The sequence below is a fragment of the Leucoraja erinacea genome, unplaced genomic scaffold (assembly GCF_028641065.1).
Source record: "Leucoraja erinacea ecotype New England unplaced genomic scaffold, Leri_hhj_1 Leri_501S, whole genome shotgun sequence".
Lineage (NCBI taxonomy): Eukaryota > Metazoa > Chordata > Chondrichthyes > Rajiformes > Rajidae > Leucoraja > Leucoraja erinaceus.
This window is the reverse complement of record NW_026576402.1, coordinates 56,866-79,078: the sequence shown is the minus strand read 5'-3', so window position 1 is coordinate 79,078 and position 22,213 is coordinate 56,866. Positions and strand designations below refer to the sequence as shown.

The window sequence follows — 22,213 nt, the reverse complement described above, 5'->3', positions numbered from 1 at the left end:
AGAGATTCACCTGTTTTTCTCATCTCGGTTCTAAAAGATTTCCCTCTTATCCTTAAACTGTGACCCCTTGTTCTGGACTTCCCCAACATCGGGAACGATCTTCCTGCATCTAGCCTGTCCAACCGCTTAAAAATGTTGTAAGTTTCTATACGATCCCCCCTCAATCTTCTAAATTCTAGCGAGTACAAGCCGAGTCTATCCAGTCTTTCTTCATATGAAAGTCTTGACATCCCAGGAATCGGTCTGGTGAACCTTCTCTGTACTCTATGGCAAGAATGTCTTTCCTCAGATTAGGAGACCAAAACTGTACGCAATAGTCCAGGTGTGGTCTCACCAAGACCCCGTCCAACTGCAGTAGAACCTCCCTTCTCCTATACCCAAATCCTTTTGCTATCAATGCTTACATACCATTTGCTTTCTTCACTGCCTGCTGCACCTGCATTCCTACTTTCAATGACTAGTGTACCATGACACCCAGGTCTCATTGCATCTCCCCTTTTCCTAATCGGCCACCATTCAGATAATAGTCCTGAATATACTGTTTTTGCCACCAAAGTGGATAACCTCACATTTATCCACATTACACTGCATCTGCCATGCATCTACCCATTCACCCTGCCTATCCAAGTCACCTTGCAGCCTCCTAGCACCCTCCTCACAGCTAACACTGCCCCCCAGCTTCGTGTCATCTGCAAACTTGGAGATGTTGCATTCAATTCCCTCGTCCAAATCATTAATATATATATTGTAAATTGCTGGGGGGCATTCTGAAAAGGACCCCTTTACTCCTACTCTTTTCTTCCTGTCTGCCAGCCAGTTCTCTATCCACATCAAAACTGAACCCCTAATACTGTGTGCTATAAGTTTGTATACTAATTTCCTTCTTGTCTTTATCATTGTCTAATCCCACTATTATTATTTGGTTTACAGCAGAACGGCAGAATATGGTAACACCTATCCACACCACGGCTGAAGTTGGAAACAGGACTGCGGCTCCAGTGACCTCAACAGTAAGGACAGATACAGATGTGTTGCAGAATTCTTCACGATATAAATGTCTTGATATCTGGTTTGCGTCTAATGCATGGTCCACAGGCCAGAAGGATAGGGGAATAAGGAAGGGACTGAGAAAGAGAGGATGTTAACATCTGCAGGCAGTAGTTGAAAGGACAGAGGGAGTGATAGTAGAGGCGATTAATCATTCTCATTGAAGATTCAGATATGCATCAATGCAGTGACTGGGGAGAGGCTTTCTGAGAAAGTGAAGAGTATAAGATGACACATGTATCGTGGCGACTCTTGTGTTTGGACTCTGTGTAGTCTGCACTGTTGGAGTTATTACGGCCCAAGTTGTGCCTCAGAGTCATAGAGGCACACGGCATGGAACACGGCTCTTCAGCCCACCTTGTACACGTCACACAACATGGCCGATCTACTGTAGTCCCACAAGCCTGCGTAAGGCCCATGTCCCTCTAAACCTATACTATCCATGTACTGAGTTAACCATAAAATCCCCGACCCCACCTGAAACCTATGTCATTTGTTTCTTGATTCTCCTCCTCTGGGTAAAATACTGTGCATGTATCTATTTTATATATAATAGAGAGTATCTCTTCCTCTCCTGATCCTGGTGTACAGGAGGATCACTGAACGTGTACACTTGACAAAGTATCATTGAAGCCAGGGAGCATGAGGCCACAGAGAGTGGAGCGATGGTGATGGGTGGGACACACTTGGTTGAAGGAGAGCATTTGCAAGGCGTTTCCATTATCCATGAGTAAACTGGTGGTTCACACATGTGGAAGATAATCCGAGGGAGATTAGCTGGATTCAACTACAGTGTTGCCTCAGGTGATAAGTGCATCTGCACCTCTTCATCAGTGCATTTGTCTACTGTGTTTTTGCTGTGATTTGTTCTCTGTCTGAACACCGGCTATGGAGATGATCACAGTCCCCCAGTGCCCACCCTTCCCGCGTCCACACTGTCCCATCCCCCTGGGTCACGCACTATCCCATCCCTTGGGGCCCATGCTCCCTGGGTCACACTGTCACATACTCCCCAGGTCACATACTGTCCCATCTACCTGGACCCATGCTCCCTGGGTCACACCATCACATGCTCCCTGGGACAGACGCTATCCAACCCTCCCCTGCCCACACGCTGCTTCAGCCTCCACGATCCTTCAGGCTGATGTAGGGGGCAGCCGTAAGTTGGCAGAGAGGAGTGGCAACATAAAGCCTGGCAAGCGAGATGGATATTATTGAGGCGGTTATTTTTGATAGGTAGGTTGAACAAAGGCTAAAGTGAAAAATCAAGGTGTTAGGCAGAAGAATTGACTGTTTGAGATTGTAAAAATAAGGAAAGGCATATAGAAGGCAGGAAATGGGGAGGGGAGAAATTGGTGCTAGACAGTGGAGAGAGTGCGGGGGGCGGGGGGATAAAGTGGGTGTGCGGTTTGGATTGTTACTTAAAATTGGAGAATTCAATGATCATACCATTGGATTGTAGGCTCCCAAGCTGAATTTGAGTTGCTGTTCCTCCGGTGAGCATCAGTCCATGGACAGAGAGGTTGCTATGGAAATGGGAAGAGAGTTACAATGGTTGGCAATTGGCGAGACAAAGCATAGACCTGGTGATGTTTTGCCGAACACTTGCTTTATCCACCAAGACCTGCTGGATTTTCCGGTTACTAACTATTTTTACTCCTCGCGCTGATTTCTCCCTTCCCCCTCCCTTTCCACACACATTAATTCATCTTGCTTCACAATTTGCAACTCTTCACTCCTTTTGCTTCACACCTGTCTTTTCATCTCTGGTTTTTGTCCAATTATCAGCCTATCAGAAACCTCCCTCACCTGTATCCAGTTTACCTACCAGGCTTTGACCTGTCCCTCCTCTTGTCCACATTTCTCCCCACTCACCCCCACCACATTTTGCCTGAAGAAAGGGCAAGACTTGAAATGTCACAGAAACATACAAACATAGAAAATAGGTGCAGGAGGAGGCCAATCGACCCTTCGAGCCAGCACCGCCATTCATTGTGATCATGACTGACCGTCCCCAATCAATAACCCGTGCCTGCCTTCTCCCCATATCCCTGCCTTCGCCACATATGTCATCTATCCATATTCTCCAGAGATGATGGATGAACCACTGAGTTCCTCTAGCACATTGTCTTATTCCGAGATTCTGTTTTGATCATTCTAATAGGGGGCAGGAACAGTCAGGATGAGGGTTGCTGTTGTAGCTGGAGCCAAGGTGACTGATTCAGATGGTGTTTAGCTTCTCTCTTTGAATACACAGATCTAACGCCTACATTCTCTGAGTTCCTGACACAGTGGAACGACTTCCATTTGTTCCAGCTGACAAAATTCTATCGGGAGAGACTGAAGCAGGCGATTGAAGAAGGGGTTGAAAAACTCGGCTTCATGATGAGACGGCAGGGAAATTTCAGTGAACAGGAACACGGGGTAAGTGGAAGGATCACGGTGACTTATGTTTCCTGTCACAGAACTAACATCATCGAGGGGGGAAGAGTGACCAATACCAGTCCCACTCATCTCACACTCCCTGGGTTGAACAGCGCAATGGAGGCACTGATCTTTGATCGGTTTGTGTCCTGTAGATCTGGTATCAGGAATACAACCTGACTGCAGGTAGATGGTACTAGGGGAAAATAAGTGTTCGGCACAGGACTTGTAGGGCCGAGATGGCCTGTTTCCGTGCTGTAATTGTTATATGGTTATATGGTTAACCTGTGACCTGGGGATTTCTGAGAATTGTCCATTCTGATCCAGCTGTTCTTCCTACACATGCATCTTAGCACAACAGTCGGGGACAGTAAACTTGTAAACCAGAATCAAAAACGATAATATTTCTCAAGTGGCATCAGTTTCATTGGTCACATTTAGTTCAGTTCATAAAACCACTGAGCACATTGAGCATAAGCACAAGGAACTGCAGATGGTGGTTTACAAAAAAAAACATTGCCATGCTTTACCAAAACAACTCTGTTGCTATCTGCTGTTTGCTAAAAACTTTGACACAGTCCGCTAAACGTCAGTTATTGACGCATAGTGCAATGGAAGCACTGATCGATCTCTGATCAGTTTGCGTCCTGTAGATCTGGTATCAGGAATAAAACATGTGACCTGGGGATTTCTGAGAATGGTCCATTCTGATCCAGCTGTTCTTCCTACACATGGCATCTGAACACAACGGTCAGGGAGCAGTAATCTTGTAAACCCAGAATCAAAAACCATAATACTTCTAAAGTGTCATCAGTTTCATTGGTCACATTTAGCTCAGTTCATTAAACCACAAAGGGCATTATGCACAAGCACAAGGAACTGCAGATACTGGTTTACAAAAACACACACAATGTGCTGCATAAAATAACTCAGTATTTATAGATGCTGTCTGTCTGTCTGACCTGCTGGATTAATCTAAGATATTAAACTGTTCGTTTATCATTCAATTGACAAATAAAATAAACAAAAGTACATTTGCTAAAATTTACGCTATTAAAAAAATATTCAGCACGTCAGTTATTGAAACATAGAAACGTGGAAAATAGGTGCAGGAGGAGGCCATTCGGCCCTTCGAGCCAGCACCGCCATTCATTGTGATCATGGCTGATCATCCCCTATCAATAACCCGTGCCTGCCTTCTCTCCATATGCCTTGACTGCACTGAGAGCTCATCGAACTCTCTCTTAAAGAGGAATACTGTGATGGGATACTGCCCTCTGTGAAAGGGAAGTTATCTGGTAAATGAGTGAATGCCATTGCTTACAGAGGGTAAGAATATAGATGAAAGAACATAATTGCTTCAAAACACAGAGCAGGTTGGACTGGACGCATCCATTCCCAGTGGGATGCAGTCCACTGTGCGTGTGTGGACGTGGTGTCGAAGGACGAGAAGCCGAAGCAAAGAAGTCAAAGCCAAATAGCCGAAAGGAAACAAAGCCGAAACGCCAACGAACCAAGAGGGCGGGATGATGAAAAGCCAACTAACCGAAAGGCTGCTCTGCCGAAACGTCAAATAATGGCTTGTGTGGGAAAGTGACCCCTACCCTCCTGTCTCCACCAGTCAGTGATGTAATGGACTCGGGGGTCTGGAACAATTGTTGACAAGTCCCGCCCCCTGACGATGTCATGTCCGTTATTTGACTTTTCGACAGAGTGGGTTTCGGTTAGTTGGCTTATAGGCGACGCAGCCTTTCGGCTAGATGGCATTTCGACACAGCGGCCATTCAGTGAGTTTGCTTTTAGGCAACGCAGCTTTTCGGTTAGTTGGCTTTTTAGTCGCCCGCCCTCTCAGTTCATTGCTGTTTCGGCTTTGTTTCCCGCTATTTGGCTTTCACTTCTTTGCTTCGGATTCTCGTCCTTCGACGCCACGTCCAGTACTGTCCATGTGAGGCCAAAAGGAATTGGATTCATTTCACATCAATTTCAACACAGCCATCATTGGCCTGAATGGCCTGTTCCCGTGCTGTACTCTACTGTGTTCTCGGACACTCGGTCCAAGAGAGTTCAAGAGAGTTTATTGTCATGTGTCCCTGATAGAACAATGCAATTCTTGCTTTGCTTCAGCACAACAGAACATAGTAGGCACGAATACAGAACAGATCTGTGTGTCCATATACCATTATTAAATATATACACACATGATTAAATAAACGGATAGTGCAAATAAACAGATTATGGGCTATTAATGTTCAGAGTTTATCTGAGCCAGGTTTAATACCCTGATGGCTGTTTGGAAGTAGCTATTCCTGAAACTGGTTGTTGCAGTCTTCGGGCTCCTGTACCTCTGCCTGAAGGTAGTGGGGAGATGAGTGTGTGGCCAGGATGGTGTGGGTCTTTGATGATACTGCCAGCTTTTTTCAGGCAGCAACTGTCATAGATGCCCTCGATGGTAGGGAGGTCAGAGCCGATGATGGACTGGGCAGTGTTTACTACTTTTTGTAGTCTTTTCCGCTCCAGGGCGCTCAAGTTTCCGAACCAAGCCACGATGCAACCGGTCAGCATGCTCTCTACTGTGCACCTGTAGAAGTTAGAGAGAGAGTCCTCCTTGACAAACTGACTCTCCGTAATCTTCTCAGGAAGTAGAGGCGCTGATGTGCTTTCTTTATGCGAGTTTCACACTGTCAGGCTCTGGGAGTACACAGTTTGTCAGCACAGTGTCATGGGTGTATGAACAAGCAATCCAATGCCTGCCACCACGCTCACAACTACAGGAATATCCCATCACTGAACAGCATTGTCTCAGTCACTTCTCAATATATTAGCATTGTCTCAGTCCCTTCTCAATATATTCATTGTTGTTCTTCACAGCTTGTGGTAAAGGGAAACCGGAGAGAGAGTTCCACACTCTTCCTCAGTCTGGTGATGGAGAAGGGTAACCGGCCCCGGCGGGTGATGTGGGAATCCTTTGTGAAAATGCAGAATGAATTACCAAAGCTGGACAAAATACTGAAAGAAATCCAGGAGCTCGGTACGGTAAATCAACAACTGAACTGAATATCACATTGAAACACTGGAGTTAACAATGTTATTCAAGTCTGGTTTAATGAATGCTCGTTGATTTGAACAGGTCCTGATCCACAAGAATACATGAACATCATCAGAGGTTTATCTGAATTACCCTCTCATACGGAAGGTGAGTGTTGAAATGCATATTTCACACCAATGACTTGTTAGAATTGATGTAATACTGAAACTGTATGTGCAGAGCTTTGCAGAATAAGAAATCAGAAGATCAAAGGCGAAGTTGAATTATTGGCACTGACACGGGAATTCACTATGGATTGCTCCTTCATCAGTTTTAATGTAGCTAATTAATTAATTAATTAATTTAAATTCAGGTTTAATTTAGCTTAGTTTAGTTTATCGTCACTAGAACCGAAGTGGAGCAAAAAGCTTTAGTTGCATTCTGCCACGTCAGCAGAAAGGCAATATGTGATTATAATCGAGCCATTTATACTGTAAAGAAGGTAAACAAAATTGCTGGAGAAACTCAGCGGGTGTGACAGCATCTATGTAGTGAATGAAATAGGTAACGTTTTGGGTTGAAACCCTTCTTCAGACTGATGCAGGGTGGGGGGCGGGAAGAAGAAAGGAAGAGGAGGAGCCAAAGGGCTGAGGGAGAGCTGAGAGGGGAGGAGACAGCGAGGGTTACCAGAAATTGGAGAAGCCAATGTTTATGCCGCTAGGGTGCAAACTGCCAAAGCGGAATATGAGGTGCTGCTCCTCCAATTTCCGGTGGTGCTCACTCTGGCCATGGAGGAGGCCCAGGACAGAAAGGTCTGATTTGGACCTTCGATTCTCCAGCATCTGCAGTTTCTTCTTGTACACTGTAAAGATACATGATAAGAGAATAATGTTTAGTGCCAGGTAAAACGAGGAAGGTCCGATCAAGGATAGTCCGAGGGTAACCAAAGAGGCAGATAGTAGTTCACAGATCAATTGATCTCTGACGTACACTGGAACCTTTACACTGCATCATTTCAGCTTCTCCAGGCGTTAATTGTACAAGACTTTGCAATGTATCAGATCTGTGAAATCCAGTACTCTCCTGGGGAGACTGTGCGTGCAGTAATGCCCCACATACTCCTGGATGGGCCCTGACACACTGTTTAACCCCACACACTCCTTGACAAGGTCTTGACATACTGAAAATATGTAGATTCTAAGAACATTCCTGAAAGTCCACAATGTCTATGGTCTTGAATCACGAGGTTCCCTCCACCACAGTGAACATAAACCTGAATGAATCTGATTTGTTTCTCACTCCCCTGCGCCTGGACACGGCAAGAACAGCGTTTCTCTGGTCTTCACTATCTACCAGACAATCCTCCTCACTCAACTGATGATCTCTCCCTCCTTCCCCCCACCCCTCCCCTCCCCCTCCCTCCCCCTCCCTCTCTCCCTCTCTCTCTCTCTCTCCCTCTCCCCTCTCCCTCTCCCTCTCCCTCTCTCCCTCTCCCTCTCTCTCTCCCTCTCCCCTCTCTCCCCCTCTCCCTCTCCCTCTCTCCCCTCTCTCCCCCCCCCCCTCCCCCTCCTCCTCTCCCTCTCCCCCTCCCCCTCCCCCCTCCCCCTCTCTCTCCCTCTCTCTCCCTCTCTCCCTCTCTCCCTCTCCCTCTCCCTCTCCCCTCTCCCTCTCTCCCTCTCTCCCTCCCCCCCCCTCTCTCTCTCCCCTCTCTCCCTCTCCCCTCCCTCTCTCTCCCTCTCTCTCTCTCCCCCTCCCCCCCCCTCCCCCTCCCTCTCCCCCTCCCCCTCCCCTCTCCCTCTCCCTCTCCCTCTCCCTCCCTCCCTCTCCCTCTCCCTTTCTCCCTCACTCTCTCCCTCTCTCTCTCCTCTCTCCCTCTCCTTCTCTCTCTATATTTCTCTCACTCTCTCCCTCCCTTCTCCCCTCTCTCTCCCCCTCCCTCTCCCCCTCTCCTCCCTCTCCCTCCCTCCCCTCTCTCTCTCCCTCTCCCTCTCCCTCTCTCTCTCTCCCTCTCTCTCTCCCTCTCCTCTCTCCCTCTCTCTCTCCCTCTCCCTCCCTCTCTCTCCCTCTCTCTCCCTCTCCCTCCCTCTCTCTCTCCCTCTCCCTCTCTCCCTCTCCCTCCCTCCCACTCCCCCTCCCCCCCTCCTTCTCTCCCCCTCTCTCCCCCTCCCCCCCTCCCTCTCCCCCCTCCTCTCTCTTTCCCTCCCACTCTCTCACCTTCTCTCTCTCTCTCTCACCTCTCTCCCTCCCTCTCCCCTCTCTCTCTCTCTCCCCCTCTCCCTTCCTTCTCACACTGATTCCCCCTTCTCCACATGTGCTGTCTGTGCCGCTGGGTATTTCCATCGAGGTGCCCCACTTACAGAAGACCCAATGCCCTTTACCCTGTCTGTGCCCAGCAGATCAACACTGGGTTCTTCAAAGTCTGTCTTCAAACCCAAAAGAAACACTGTGTTTGTCATGGGAGAATCAACTATAGGACACGGAGGGACCAGTGAACTGTCTTGGTTCTTCGTTTCTTGGTCCTCCAAAATATTCCAAATGGAACTGAAACTTAAGCTGTCCTTTCACAGTGCAGTTAATATCACAATCTACTTGGCTGGTGATTTTCTCAGCCGTGGCTCGCTATCATCTCGCACGTCTGTAACCAGGTTTTACCTCACTCCATTGAAATCCGTCAATTTAATTGAAGGGCATTGAACTTATTCTTGTCATCATGAATGTTGAGTTTTGAGTTGAGTTATCTAACATTGTGTTCATTATCTGCCTGTTCCCGTGCAAGATGTTCAACAGAAACACAAGGAGACTCTGCGAGCACAGACTGAAACACTGAGCGTCAACACCATCCTGATGAAGGAGAAGGTTAAGGTTTTCCAGCTGCTTGATCGATACGCTGAGCTCACAATCATCTCCACTGTTCGAGATCGGACACTGGTGGAACATGAGCTCCTGGCAAGAGGTCGGGACCATGAAGAGTGGAGAGAGAAATGTCTCCGGGAAAAACTGGAAAAAATCAGGACAGATCAATTGTTCTACAGCAGCTTTACCCGGAATAAATCCGGATCTGGGAGTTCAGCAACAGTGGCCGGAGACCCGGGGATCGGAAAAACAACAATGGTGCAAAAGATTGTTCATGACTGGGCCACAGGGAAAATATACCAAAACTTCCAGTTTGTCTTCAGTTTCAAATTCCGGGATTTGAACACTATTAACTGCAGAGTAACCCTGAGGGAACTGATTCTGGATCAGTATCCTTACTTTGGGAATATCCTGGGAGAGGTCTGGAAGAACCCAGAGGGATTGCTGTTTATATTCGATGGTCTGGATGAATTCAAGTGCAGAATCGATTTTGCTGACAGTCGGAGAGACACAGAACCTAAGCACCAGTGCCCAGATCCCGAGTGGTGGTGTGAAGTGTCTGACATTGTGTACAGTTTAATCCAGCACAAGCTGCTCCCAGGGTGTTCAGTGCTAGTGACCACCCGACCCACTGCGTTACATTTACTGGAAAAGGCAGAGATCAGTGTCCGGGCTGAAATCCTGGGATTTGTTGGTGAGGAACGGAAGGAATATTTCACCAGGTATTTTGAAGATCAGATGCTGGCAGCAGCTGTTTTCAAACATGTGAAGGAGAACGAGATCCTGTACACCATGAGCTACAACCCCTCCTACTGCTGGATCCTCGGCCTGACACTGGGCCCCTTCTTCACACAAACACACCAGGACCCGCAGCGAGTTCCCACGACCATCACACAACTATATTGCAACTTTATTTACAACATCCTGAAAAACCACGGCCGTGAGATTGAGAACCTCCGTGAGGTGTTACTGAGTGTTGGTCAGATGGCCTTCACTGGAGTGGCCGAGAAGAACATTGTGTTCACAGATGGAGATTTGATCAAATACAATCTGCAGCCTTCCCAGTTCCTATCCGGGTTCCTGATGGAACTTTTGGAGAGAGAGGATTCAGCCCGGAGCGTGGTGTACACCTTCCCGCACCTCACCATCCAAGAGTTTGTAGCCGCACTCGCACAATTCCTGACTGTAGATCCCGGGAATATCGTGAAACTCCTGTCTGAAGCCCACAGCATGACAGACGGGCGATTTGAAATATTTCTCCGTTTTGTCGCTGGTCTCTCCTCCCCACAGTCAGCTCGGGTCCTGGAGGAGTTTCTGGATCCATTTCCTAATGAAACAACTGGCCAAGTGATTGACTGGGTGAAGGAGGAGGTTAAACGCCGGGCTGGAAACACAGAGAGTGACGCTGATAAACGGAGCCTCCTGAACACGTTTCACTACCTGTTCGAGTCTCAGAATCCTGCACTGGCTCAGCAGACACTGGGATCTGTGGAAACACTTTCATTCTATGAACTGGGACTGACGCCGATTGACTTTGCGGTCATGTCTCATGTCATCGGGATCTGTGATACAATCAAACACCTCAATCTGGAGGACTGCCGCATTCAGTGTGAAGGTCTCCAGCGGCTGGGACCTGCTCTGCACAAGTGTCAGTACTTGAGGTAACTGTCCGTTTGACGCTAACACTGAACTGTAAAATTGTTTCACTATTTTGGTATTAAGTCCAGCACCCCTTCTACTGGGCCGAGCGACCGTCACTGTGTATGGGGGGCACCCCTCCTATTTTACCCTCCTCCATTCCTCCCTCCCTCCCTCGGGTCACCAGTGGTCAACTCCGTCCCCCCTCCCACTGGTCACCAGTGGTCGACTCGGTTTAACCTCCCCCGGGTCACCAGTGGTCGACCCCTTCCCCCCTCCCCGGGTCACCAGTGGTAGACTCCGTCCCCCCCTCTCCTGGGTCAGGCATGTTGTAGCCGTTCTCGTCACAGGGAACATTTCACAGTCGTCGGGGAGTAAGAATAAATGGTGAAAGACTCCAAACACCGCAACCACAGAGATGTATTCAATCATTTGCTGAGGTGCTTCCAGAAATATTAATTTCTGAGAAGTTATCTCTGCCCCAGGGTTTGTATCAGTTTGTTTCTTACTCTGTCTGTTTGTGTTTAGACTGGGTTTCAATGACCTGGGAGATTCTGGAGTGAAACTGGTATCTGCGGCTCTGCAGAACCCGGACTGTAAAATACAGACTCTGAGGTAAGTCCCAGACTGTGAGAGATTGTGTTTACACTCACTGGGTGTCTGACACTGAATATTAATATGATCAGTAATTGTGTCACTGATAAACACTGGGGATTTGCACCGTCTCCTGTCTCTCTGTGTCCCTCAACCTCACTCTGTCTCATCTCCAGGCTGGCTTATGTCGGTCTCACAGATTCTGGAACCAAGGATCTCGTCTCCGCTCTCAGTACAAACCACTCACTGACGGGACTGGACCTGAGTGGTAATAAACTGGGAGATTCTGGAGTGAAACTGGTATCTGCGGCTCTGAGGAACCCGGACTGTAAAATACAGAGTCTGTGGTAAGTCCCAGACTGAGAGAGATTGTGTTTACATTCACTGGGTGTCTACTGAGTTAATAATAATAATAATAATAATAATAATAATAATAATAATAATAATAATAATAATAATAATAATAATAATAATAATAATAATAATATATTTTATTGTCATTGCACGTCAGTGCAGCGAGATTTAGTTTGCAGCTCCAACCCATGAAAAAGAAAAGTAAAATAAATAAATAAGCTGTGTGACGTGACCATCCGAGGGAGATAGTCCAGGGGGGGTGGGGGGCACTCAGCAGGGCTTGGTTCAGAGCCGCTATAGCTCTGGGAATAAAGCTGTTTCTGAGTCTGAAGGTTCGGGCGTAGAAGGCCTTGTAACGTCTGCCGGAGGGAAGTAGTTTGAACAGTCCGTTACAAGGGTGTGAGGAGTCTTGATGGATGCTGGCGGCCTTCCTGAGGCACCGTGTGTGGTAGATGCCCTCCAAGGTTGGTAGCTGTGTCCCAATGATCCTCTGCGCTCTGTGGATGACGCGCTGAAGAGCTCTCCTCTCCGCCTCCGTGCAGCTGAGATACCACACAGAGATGCCATACGTTAATATGCTCTCTGTGGTGCAGCGGTAGAACGTTGTCAGCAGCCGTTGGGGCAGACCAGTCTTTTTTAATGTCCTCAGGAAGAACAGTCGTTGCTGTGCCTTCTTGACCAGCGCAGCGGTGTTGGTGGACCATGTGAGGTCCTCTGAAATCTGAGTGCCCAGAAACTTAAAGCTGGACACTCTCTCCACACTTTCCCCGTAAATGGAGATTGGGGCGTATTCTCCATTATGGGGCCTCCTGACGTCCATAATCAGCTCCTTGGTCTTGGAGGTGTTTAGTGACAAGTTGTTACGTGCGCACCAGTCCGCCAGGTTCTGCACCTCCGCTCTGTATTTTGTTTCATCACCGTTGGTGATCAGCCCAATCACTGTTGTGTCGTCTGCAAACTTCACGTGGTGTTGGTGTCGAATGCAGGAACACAGTCGTGAGTGAAGAGGGAGTAGAGCATGGGGCTTAGTACACAGCCCTGTGGTGTGCCGGTGCTCAGGGTGATAGTGGAGGACAGGTGCGGGCCCAGTCTCACTGCCTGCGGTCGCTCCGTCAGAAAGTTCAGGATCCAATCGCATATCGGTGAGCTGAGGCCTAGCTGGTGGAGTTTGGTGGTGAGCTTGGTGGGGATGACCGTATTGAATGCAGAGCTATAGTCTATGAAGAGCATCCTCATGTACATGCCCTGTCTGTCCAGGTGAGTCAGGACAGTGTGAAGAGCCAGAGAGATGGCATCCTCTGTTGATCTATTTGCCCTGTATGACAATTGATGAGAGTCCAGTGAGGCAGGGATGCTGGATTTGATATGGGAGAGGACCAGCCTTTCGAAGCACTTCATTGGGATTGGAGTTAGAGCAACCGGGCGGTAGTCGTTAAGGTTGGTGACTTTAGACTTTTTCGGCACCGGCACTATAGTGGCTGTTTTCAGGCACTTGGGGACCGTTGCCAGAGATAGAGACAGTGTGAAGATTCTCGTGAATACCTCCGCCAGCTGTACAGCACAGTCCTTTAGTGCCCTTCCCCTGGACTCCATCCGGGCCTGCAGCCTTGTGTGGATTGATCCTACACAGAACGCACTGTACCTCCTGAGTGCTCAGTGTTAAGGCCTGTCCCTCCGCCATGGCCGGGGTTATTCCACTCCTGGTGGTGTTGCCAGTTTCCAAGCGAGCAAAGAAGGTGTTTAGTTCGTTGGCCAGTGGGATATCACCGTGGGGGCAGGCGGGGCTGCTCTTGTAGTCAGTGATGTCCCTGACACCCTGACACATGCTTCTTGTGTTAGATAGAGATCCAGGGGCTAGTGGAATCAGGGATATGGGGAGAAAGCAGACATGGGTTATTGATTGGGGATGATCAGCCATGATCACAATGAATGTCGATGCTGGCTCGATGGGCCGAATGGCCTCCTCCTGCACTTATTTTCTTTATATATATGACACAGAACATTAATATGATCAGTAATTGTGTCACTGAAAACACTGGGGATTTGCACTGTCTCCTGTCTCTCTTTGCCCCTCACCCTCACTCTCTCTCATCTCCAGGCTGAACGGTGTCAGTCTCACAGATTCTGGTGCCGAGGATCTCGTCTCCGCTCTCAGTACAAACCACACGGTGACGGAGCTGTGGCTGTCACACAACTATCTCACAGACCGATCTGTCCCCGCTCTGCGCCGCCTCATACTGAACCTCCTGAGACTGAAGCAGATCGGGTGAGTGTTTGTGTTAATGTTTAATGTGATAAAATATCAGGGGATCCGCTGGCTTCTTTCTGCTGTGATTTTGTTCTGTAAGTGTTGTTGAAATATTAAACCCAGTCCCTGTTATTGGCACTGTTATAACCATATAACCATATAACAATTACAGCACGGAAAAAGGCCATCTCGGCCCTACAAGTCCGTGCCGAACAACTTTTTTTTCCTTAGTCCCACCTGCCTGCACTCATACCATAACCCTCCATTCCCTTCTCAATGCCTATCCAATTGATTTTTAAATGATCCCAACGAACCTGCCACCACCACTTCCACTGGAAGCTCATTCCACACCGCTACCACTCTCTGAGTAAATAAGTTCCCCCTCATGTTACCCATAAACTTCTATCCCTTCATTCTAAAGTCATGTCCTCTTGTTTGAATCTTCCCTATTCTCAAAGGGAAAAGCTTGTCCACATCAACTCTGTCTATCCCTCTCATCAATTTAAAGACCTCTATCAAGTCCCCCCTTAACCTTCTGCGCTCCAGAGAATAAAGACCTAACTTATTCAACCTATCTCTGTAACTTAGTTGTTGAAACCCAGGCAACATTCTAGTAAATCTCCTCTGTACTCTCTCTATTTTGTTGACATCCTTCCTATAATTGGGTGACCAAAATTGTACAACATACTCCAGATTTGGTCTCACCAATGCCTTGTGCAATTTTAACATTGCAACCCAGCTTCTATACTCAATGCTCTGATTTATAAAGGCTAGCATACCAAAAGCTTTCTTTACCACCCTATCTATATGAGATTCCACCTTCAAGGAACAATGCACGGTTATTCCCAGATCCCTCTGTTCAACTGTATTCTTCAATTCCCTACCATTTACTTCCTATTTTGATTTGTCCTGCCAAGGTATAGCACCTCACATTTATCAGCATTAAACTCCATCTGCCATCTTTCAGCCCATTTTTTCAAATGGCCTAAATCACTCTGTAGACTTTGGAAATCCTCTTCATTATCCACAACTGCATACTTACTAATCCAATTTACCACCCCTTCATCCAGATCATTGATGTACATGACAAACAACAAAGGACCCAACACAGATCCCTGAGGCACCCCACTAGTCACCTGCCTCCAACCCGACAAACAGCCATCCACCATTACCCTCTGGCTTCTCCCATTCAGCCACTGTTGAATCCATCTTGCTATTCCTGCATTTATACCCAACAGTTTAACCTTCTTAACCAACCTTCTATGAGGAACCTTGTCAAAGGCCTTACTAAAGTCCATATAGACAACATCCACTGCTTTACCCTTATCAATTTCCCTAGTAACCTCTTCAAAAAATTCAAGAAGATTAGTCAAACATGACCTTCCAGGCACAAATCCATGTTGACTGTTCCTAATGAGACCCTGTTTATCCAGATGCTTATATATATTATCTTATATATAGTATCCTTTCCATTAATTTGCCCACCACTGAAGTCAAACTAACAGATCTATAATTGCTAGGTTTACTCTTAGAACCCTTTTTAAACAATGGAACAACATGCGTAGTACGCCAATCCTCGGGGACTATTCCCGTTTCTAATGACATTTGAAATATTTCTGTCATAGCCCCGGCTATTTCTACACTAACTTCCCTCAATGTCCTAGGGAATATCCTGTCAGGACCTGGAGACTTATCCACTTTTATATTTTTCAAAAGTGTCAGTACTTCTTTTACTTTGAAACACATAGTATCCATAGCTACTCTACTAGTTTCCCTTACCTCACATAATCCAATATCCTTCTCCTTGGTGAATACTGAAGAAAATAAATTGTTCAATATCTCCCCCATCTCTTTTGGCTCTGCAGATAGCTGTCCACTCTGTCTCTCGAATGGACCAATTTTATGCCTCGTTATCCTTTTGCTATTAATATAGCTGTAGAAACCCTTTGGATTTACTTTCACCTTACTTGCCAAAGCAACCTCGTATTTTCTTTTAGCTTTTCTAATTTCTTTCTTAAGATTCTTTTTACATTCCTTATACTCCACAAGCACCTCATTTACTTCATGCTGCCTATAATTATTGTAGATCTCCCTCTTTTTCCGAACAAGATGCCCAATTTCCCTTGAAAACCAGGGCTCTTTCCAATTTTTACTGTTTCCTTTCAACCGAACAGGAACATAAAGATTCTGTACTCTTAAAAATTCCCCTTTAAATGTCCTTCATTTCTGTTGTTTCATCTGTTTATTTCCTCTTTATTCCTCCACATGTTTCAGGCTGGAGAATAAGTTCAGTGCAGACGGACGGAACCAGCTGAAGAGTCTGCAGGGAATCAGACGCGGACTGAGTGTGACCGTGTGAACATCTCGGGGTGTGAACTTCACTGACCTGGGGACCGGAATATTGTTGGCTGATTCCCCGCTCTGCCCTTTAAATGGCCGCCCTCCCCTTTAAACACCAATGCTTCCCGGGCCGGCCGGGCGGTGATGTCAGAGGTGGCGCTGCCCGCTGTCACGTGACCCGGGTACGCGGTGATGCTGCTGCTGACACCGGATATCCGGTGCTGCCCACAGTGGGGGACGAGGGAATTGCAGCTGGACGTGCAGGATCCCAGATGTGACTTCATCAGCTCCTGCTGTGGATTGATGGTGACAACAACAGCAGCAACATTGTTCAAACTGTTCATTCACACAGCAATGTCTGTTACTGCTGTATTGTCTGTAAATCAAATGTAAATATTTAATGACAGTAAATAACATTGAAATTTAGTGGATGTCTAGATTTCTAATATTTGCAGAACTCAATAAACACTGGGCAACTAACATCTACAGAAGTTTACAAGAATTATCCCACGAGGGGGTGGGTCACATCTACAGCATGTCTATATGCTGTGACTAGACTTTTTTTTTTGCTTGTCTGTTACACTCTTTATCTATCCTTTTTAAGGCACTTTTTCTTGGGAGAGACCTGGAGGGGTCTGGAATTGGGCTCAGCAACCAAAAGTCTATGTGAAACAAGGGAAACCATGTAAGCTTTAATGCAAGACAATCCTTGGAAAGCTGGAGGAATCATCTTTTGTAGTTGGAACGTTAGGGGGGTTAATGAGCCAAGTAAAAGGGGCAAGTTCTTAGCCCATCATAAATCTATTAATACTGATATAATATTTTTACAGGAGACGCATCTTAAGCATGGAGCTCATAACAGGCTGAAGGCTAACTGGATTGGGCAATTATATCATTCTACTTTCGTTTCCGAAGTTAGAGGTACTGCAATCATAATTTGTAAAGGCATACCATTCAAATACAAAGCCACCATAGCCGATAAGGAGTGTAGATACAGTATAGTATCTGGGGAGTTATATTCAACTCCACTTACTATGGTGAATATCTACGCCCCCAATTTTGACAACCCACAATTTTTTAATAAAATAATTAACATAATCTCAGACATCACCCAGCAAAATCTGACAATTGTAGGAGACTTCAATTGTGTACTGGACCAATATCTGGATAGATCCTCACAGCAAAGGAGATATAATACAAAATCAAAATCCAGCAAACTTCTAAACACTTACATAAAAAATACAAGCATAACCAATGTATGGAGGTTTGCTAATCCATCCGGAAGAGAATATTCTTTTTATTCAGCCGTTCACAAAACGTATACATGTATTGATTATTTTCTGGTGGATACAAAATTAATCCCTTTTACAATAAATCCCAAATATCATAATAATATTATTTCCGATCATTTCCATTACCATTCTCCTTAAAATTAGGAATGCATAATAAAAAAAATGTTCTGGAGACTTAATCCTCAAATATTAACCGATCCAGGTTGCTGTGAATATTTGAAGCAACAAATGGAACTATTTTATGAGACAAATGACACACCTGGTATTTTGGCCTCTTTATTATGGGAATCTTTTAAGGCCTTTATCAGAGGTTCTTTTATCTCATATCAAACGTATCAAAATAAAAAAAACAGGACGGAACAATTGGAATTAGAAGAACAGATTAGACAGCTTGATTTAGAAAATGCTACCAATCCCTCTATTGACAAACACAATAAGATAGCAATATTAAAATTTAAGATAAATCAAATTATTTCTGCAAGAGTTATTTCAATATACTAAGCAAAAAAACTTTGAATTTGGTGACAAACCGCACAAACTTCTGGCACGTCAGCTGAGAGAAATGGAAAAAAAATCACACCATCCAAAAAATTGGATCACATACTTCTGGTGGCGTCATGCTCTGCTAGCAGTCGCAATTTTTTTAGCTCCGCTGAAAAAAGCACGATTTTTCGCGTTAAAATCAGGTCTGGAGGTCGGGACCGTTTTTAAAAACTTACTGGAGCCCCGGGTCGCTGTGCTGATGACGTCATCAGTAAGCGCCGTGAATTTAATGGAGGGAAAGGCATTTTAAATGAAAAACACGTCTCCAGGTCAGAGCCCACAGAGGAGAGTTACAAAACACCTGCTGAAGACTCAGAAACATCAAGAAACTGCAGAACTGATCTCTGGAGTGGTCTCTGGAATGGCTACACGATCTAAGACTGAGATGGTCACAAAAGAGAAAACCGAAATGGAGCAGATAAAGAACTCAGTAAGAGATTTGAAAAATGACATTGAAGCTGGAAACTTAAACTTGATGGAAAACATGCAAACCATTAATGCCGGTAATCAAAAAATTCTTGAGGGCATTGGCACTCTGCGAAAAAGAGTTGAGGATGTGCATGAAGAACTAACGGGGAGAATTAATAAGGTGGAGGAAGAGTCCACAAAGAAGTTTGAGGCTGTGCATGAAATATTAAAAAGCGGGAGGGACAAGCAGAACTGGTGATGCTTATCATCACTGGTGAAGTCGCATCATCATTGACTTAACATCACTAAATAAATTTACACAAGGATCATTGCAGATACCTAAAATTTATCTGGTTGGGGCAGCTGTGGCAGTATAGAGCATTGCCCAATGGTCTAACTTCAGCTCCTAGACAATTCACCAAAATATTTAAAGTAGCCATGGGAATACTAAGGAAACAAAAGCATATTGTCATAGCATATCTGGATGATATTCTCATAGTAGGGACATGAAGGAATTGGCTGTGGCAGCAGTATTACCGCCAGTTCAACATTGGCCCCTAAGGGAACTTACTCCCTCCGAGGAAGAAAAGCGGGAGGGACAAGCAGAACTGGTGATGCTTATCACAAAGGGGGTCATCAAAAAGACCAAACATGAACCTTTCGAATTTGTATCGAATATAGTCACTAAAACCAAAAAAGATGGTGGAAGTCGCATCATCATTGACTTAACATCACTAAATAAGTTTGTTGAGTATATACATTTCAAGATGGAGACGTTTGTTACTGCCAGACAACTGATCTCCAAAGGATAATTTATGGCAAGCATTGATATTAAAGATGCTTACTATCTAATACCCATACACAAGGATCATTGCAGATACCTAAAATTTATCTGGTTGGGGCAGCTGTGGCAGTATAGAGCATTGCCCAATGGTCTAACTTCAGCCCCTAGACAATTCACCAAAATATTAAAAGTAGCCATGGGAATACTAAGGAAACAAAAGCATATTGTCGTAGCATATCTGGATGATATTCTCATAGTAGGGACACGAAGGAATTGGCTGTGGCAGCAGTATTAGCTACAAATCAGCTCCTTGAAACGCTGGGGTTCGTCCTACTCCAGATAAATCTAGGTTGAAGCCATCTACTACCATGGACAAATCGGACCTTTGCACAATCAAAATCTACAAAGAACAAAGGTACATGCACTAAAACGATATTCGGGTCACTATGATCGAATCATGAAATTACCCACTGGAGCTATATCAGAGCTACAGTGGGGGGGGGGGGCAGAGAATGTGTGGCAGTTTCAGCCCTATCATCATCACTAACCCTACTTTAGTTATTAATCAGATGCCAGTGCTCAAGCCTGGGGGAGGGGCAACTAACTCCATATCCAGCACAGGTGCCAGATGGATTAAACCAGAGTCATCATTACCACACACACTGGGCATCAATTTAGAAATGTTGAGCGCCTATTATGATTTTAAAAGCATATGCATCTAAAATGCAGCACTTGCATGTGCGGTTACGGATTGATAATACTACGGTGGTGGCTTATATTAACCATATGGGGAGCATAAAATTATTATCGTGCGACAAATTGGTCAATCAGATCTGGAAATGGTGTGTCGAAAGACATAGAAACATAGAAACATAGAAATTAGGTGCAGGAGTAGGCCATTCGGCCCTTCGAGCCTGCACCGCCATTCAATATGATCATGGCTGATCATCCAACTCAGTATCCCGTACCTGCCTTCTCTCCATACCCCCTGATCCCCTTAGCCACAAGGGCCACATCTAACTCCCTCTTAAATATAGCCAATGAACTGGCCTCAACTACCCTCTGTGGCAGAGAGTTCCAGAGATTCACCACTCTCTGCGTGAAAAAAGTTCTTCTCATCTCGGTTTTAAAGGATTTCCCCTAGTGGCAGACACACCAGGGAATGGATGTTAAACCCAAAATATTTGCTAAAGTTATTAAGCAATATGGAACGCCAGATATCGATTTGTTTGCAACAAGACGGAATCACCAGTTACCTATGTATGTGACTTGGGAACCAGACCAGAGGCAGCAGCGGTAGATGCCTACACGCTGGATTGGGGGGGAATTTCTGGGTTTTTGCTTTCCCTCCCTTCTGCCTCATCAGTCGGGTACTTCGCAATACAGATGGACTCTGCTTCTGGGATATTGATGGTGCCCGACTGGCCTACACAGCCATGGTTCCCAGTTCATCACGACATGGTGGTCGAGTCGCCTATGGATTTCCCTAGTGGACCACGGTTGTTGACTCACCCAGTATCAGGCATAAGCCACCCATGCCATGAAAACATCAAACTCCTGGGTTGTAGGTTTTGAATAGACCTTACCAGGGACTGGGATTATCCGAATGAACTATCACCACCATGTTGGCATCCCTGCGAACATCCACCAGGAGGCAGTATTTAACCTGTATCAAAAATGGGAGAAGTACTGCCAGGAAACAGGGACAACATATGCAACTGCCACAACCACCGACGTGCTGGAGTTCCTGGCCCATCTATACCATGACGAAGGGATCAGTTACAGTGCCATCAATACAGCACTAAGCGGCCTGTCTGCTTACCTAAAACCAGCAGGACAGCAGGCCATGGGATCCCATCCTCTGGTGGTAAAACTCATGAAGGGCAATTTTAATATTAAGCCCCTAAACCCAGGTATACCCATATTTGGGATATCAGTGTGGTATTGACATACCTCAGGGAATGGCCATGAGCTAGATCCCTCAGCCTTGAGATATCTACATTAAAGACGCTCATGTTAATGGCACTCGCAGCCGCTCAGAGGATCCAGTTGCTGCACAAATTAAGACTGGACAACATGGAGGTCGCCCCAGACCAGATTACGTTTATCATTCTAGGTCTGGTGAAACAAAGCAGGCCAGGAACGCCCAATTCACTGGTGGTATTCCGGGCCTACCCACCAGAGCCAAGGTTGTGTGTGGTGACCCATCTACAACAATATATAGACACAACCCAACATCCTCCAAACTAATGTCCTTCCTTTCCATTGCGTTAATCTCCTCTCTAATCAGTAACGCTACCCCACCTCCTTTTCCTTTCTCTCTATCCCTCCTGAATATTGAATATCCCTGGATGTTCAGCTCCCAGCCTTGGTCACCCTGGAGCCATGTCTCCGTGATCTCAACAATATCATAGTCATTAATAGCTATCTGCACATTCAACTCATCTACCTTATTACGAATGCTCCTTGCATTGAGACACAAAGCCTTCAGGCTTGTTTTTACAACACTCTTACCCCTTATACAATTATGTTGAAAAGTGGCCCTTTTTGATTTTTGCCCGGGTTTTGTCTGCCTGCCACTTTTACTTTTCACCTTGCTACCTATTGCTTCTACCCTCATTTTACACCCCTCTGTCTCTAAGCTCACACATTTAAGAAACCCT

General features: G+C 45.9%; 1 protein-coding gene across 1 annotated transcript; it reads left to right on the top strand.

Moving 5' to 3' along the window:
• Positions 1–926: 926 nt before the first annotated feature.
• On the top strand, positions 927–16,952 carry LOC129693959 (NACHT, LRR and PYD domains-containing protein 3-like). The gene is made up of 9 exons (XM_055630681.1): positions 927–1,021; positions 3,300–3,471; positions 6,340–6,499; positions 6,599–6,664; positions 9,273–11,010; positions 11,516–11,602; positions 11,758–11,928; positions 14,034–14,201; positions 16,458–16,952. Exons 1-9 carry the CDS (start codon positions 945–947, stop codon positions 16,540–16,542), a joined length of 2,724 nt encoding a protein of 907 aa, XP_055486656.1. The 5' UTR covers positions 927–944; the 3' UTR covers positions 16,543–16,952.
• The last annotated feature ends 5,261 nt before the right edge of the window (positions 16,953–22,213 follow it).

Coding starts and splice junctions, on each gene's coding strand:
- LOC129693959 (XM_055630681.1), top strand. CDS start 945: ATGGTAACACCTATCCACACCACGGCTGAAGTTGGAAACAGGACTGCG. Junction 11,603..11,757: donor TGTAAAATACAGACTCTGAG/GTAAGTCCCAGA, acceptor TCTCATCTCCAG/GCTGGCTTATGTCGGTCTCA. Junction 11,929..14,033: donor TGTAAAATACAGAGTCTGTG/GTAAGTCCCAGA, acceptor TCTCATCTCCAG/GCTGAACGGTGTCAGTCTCA.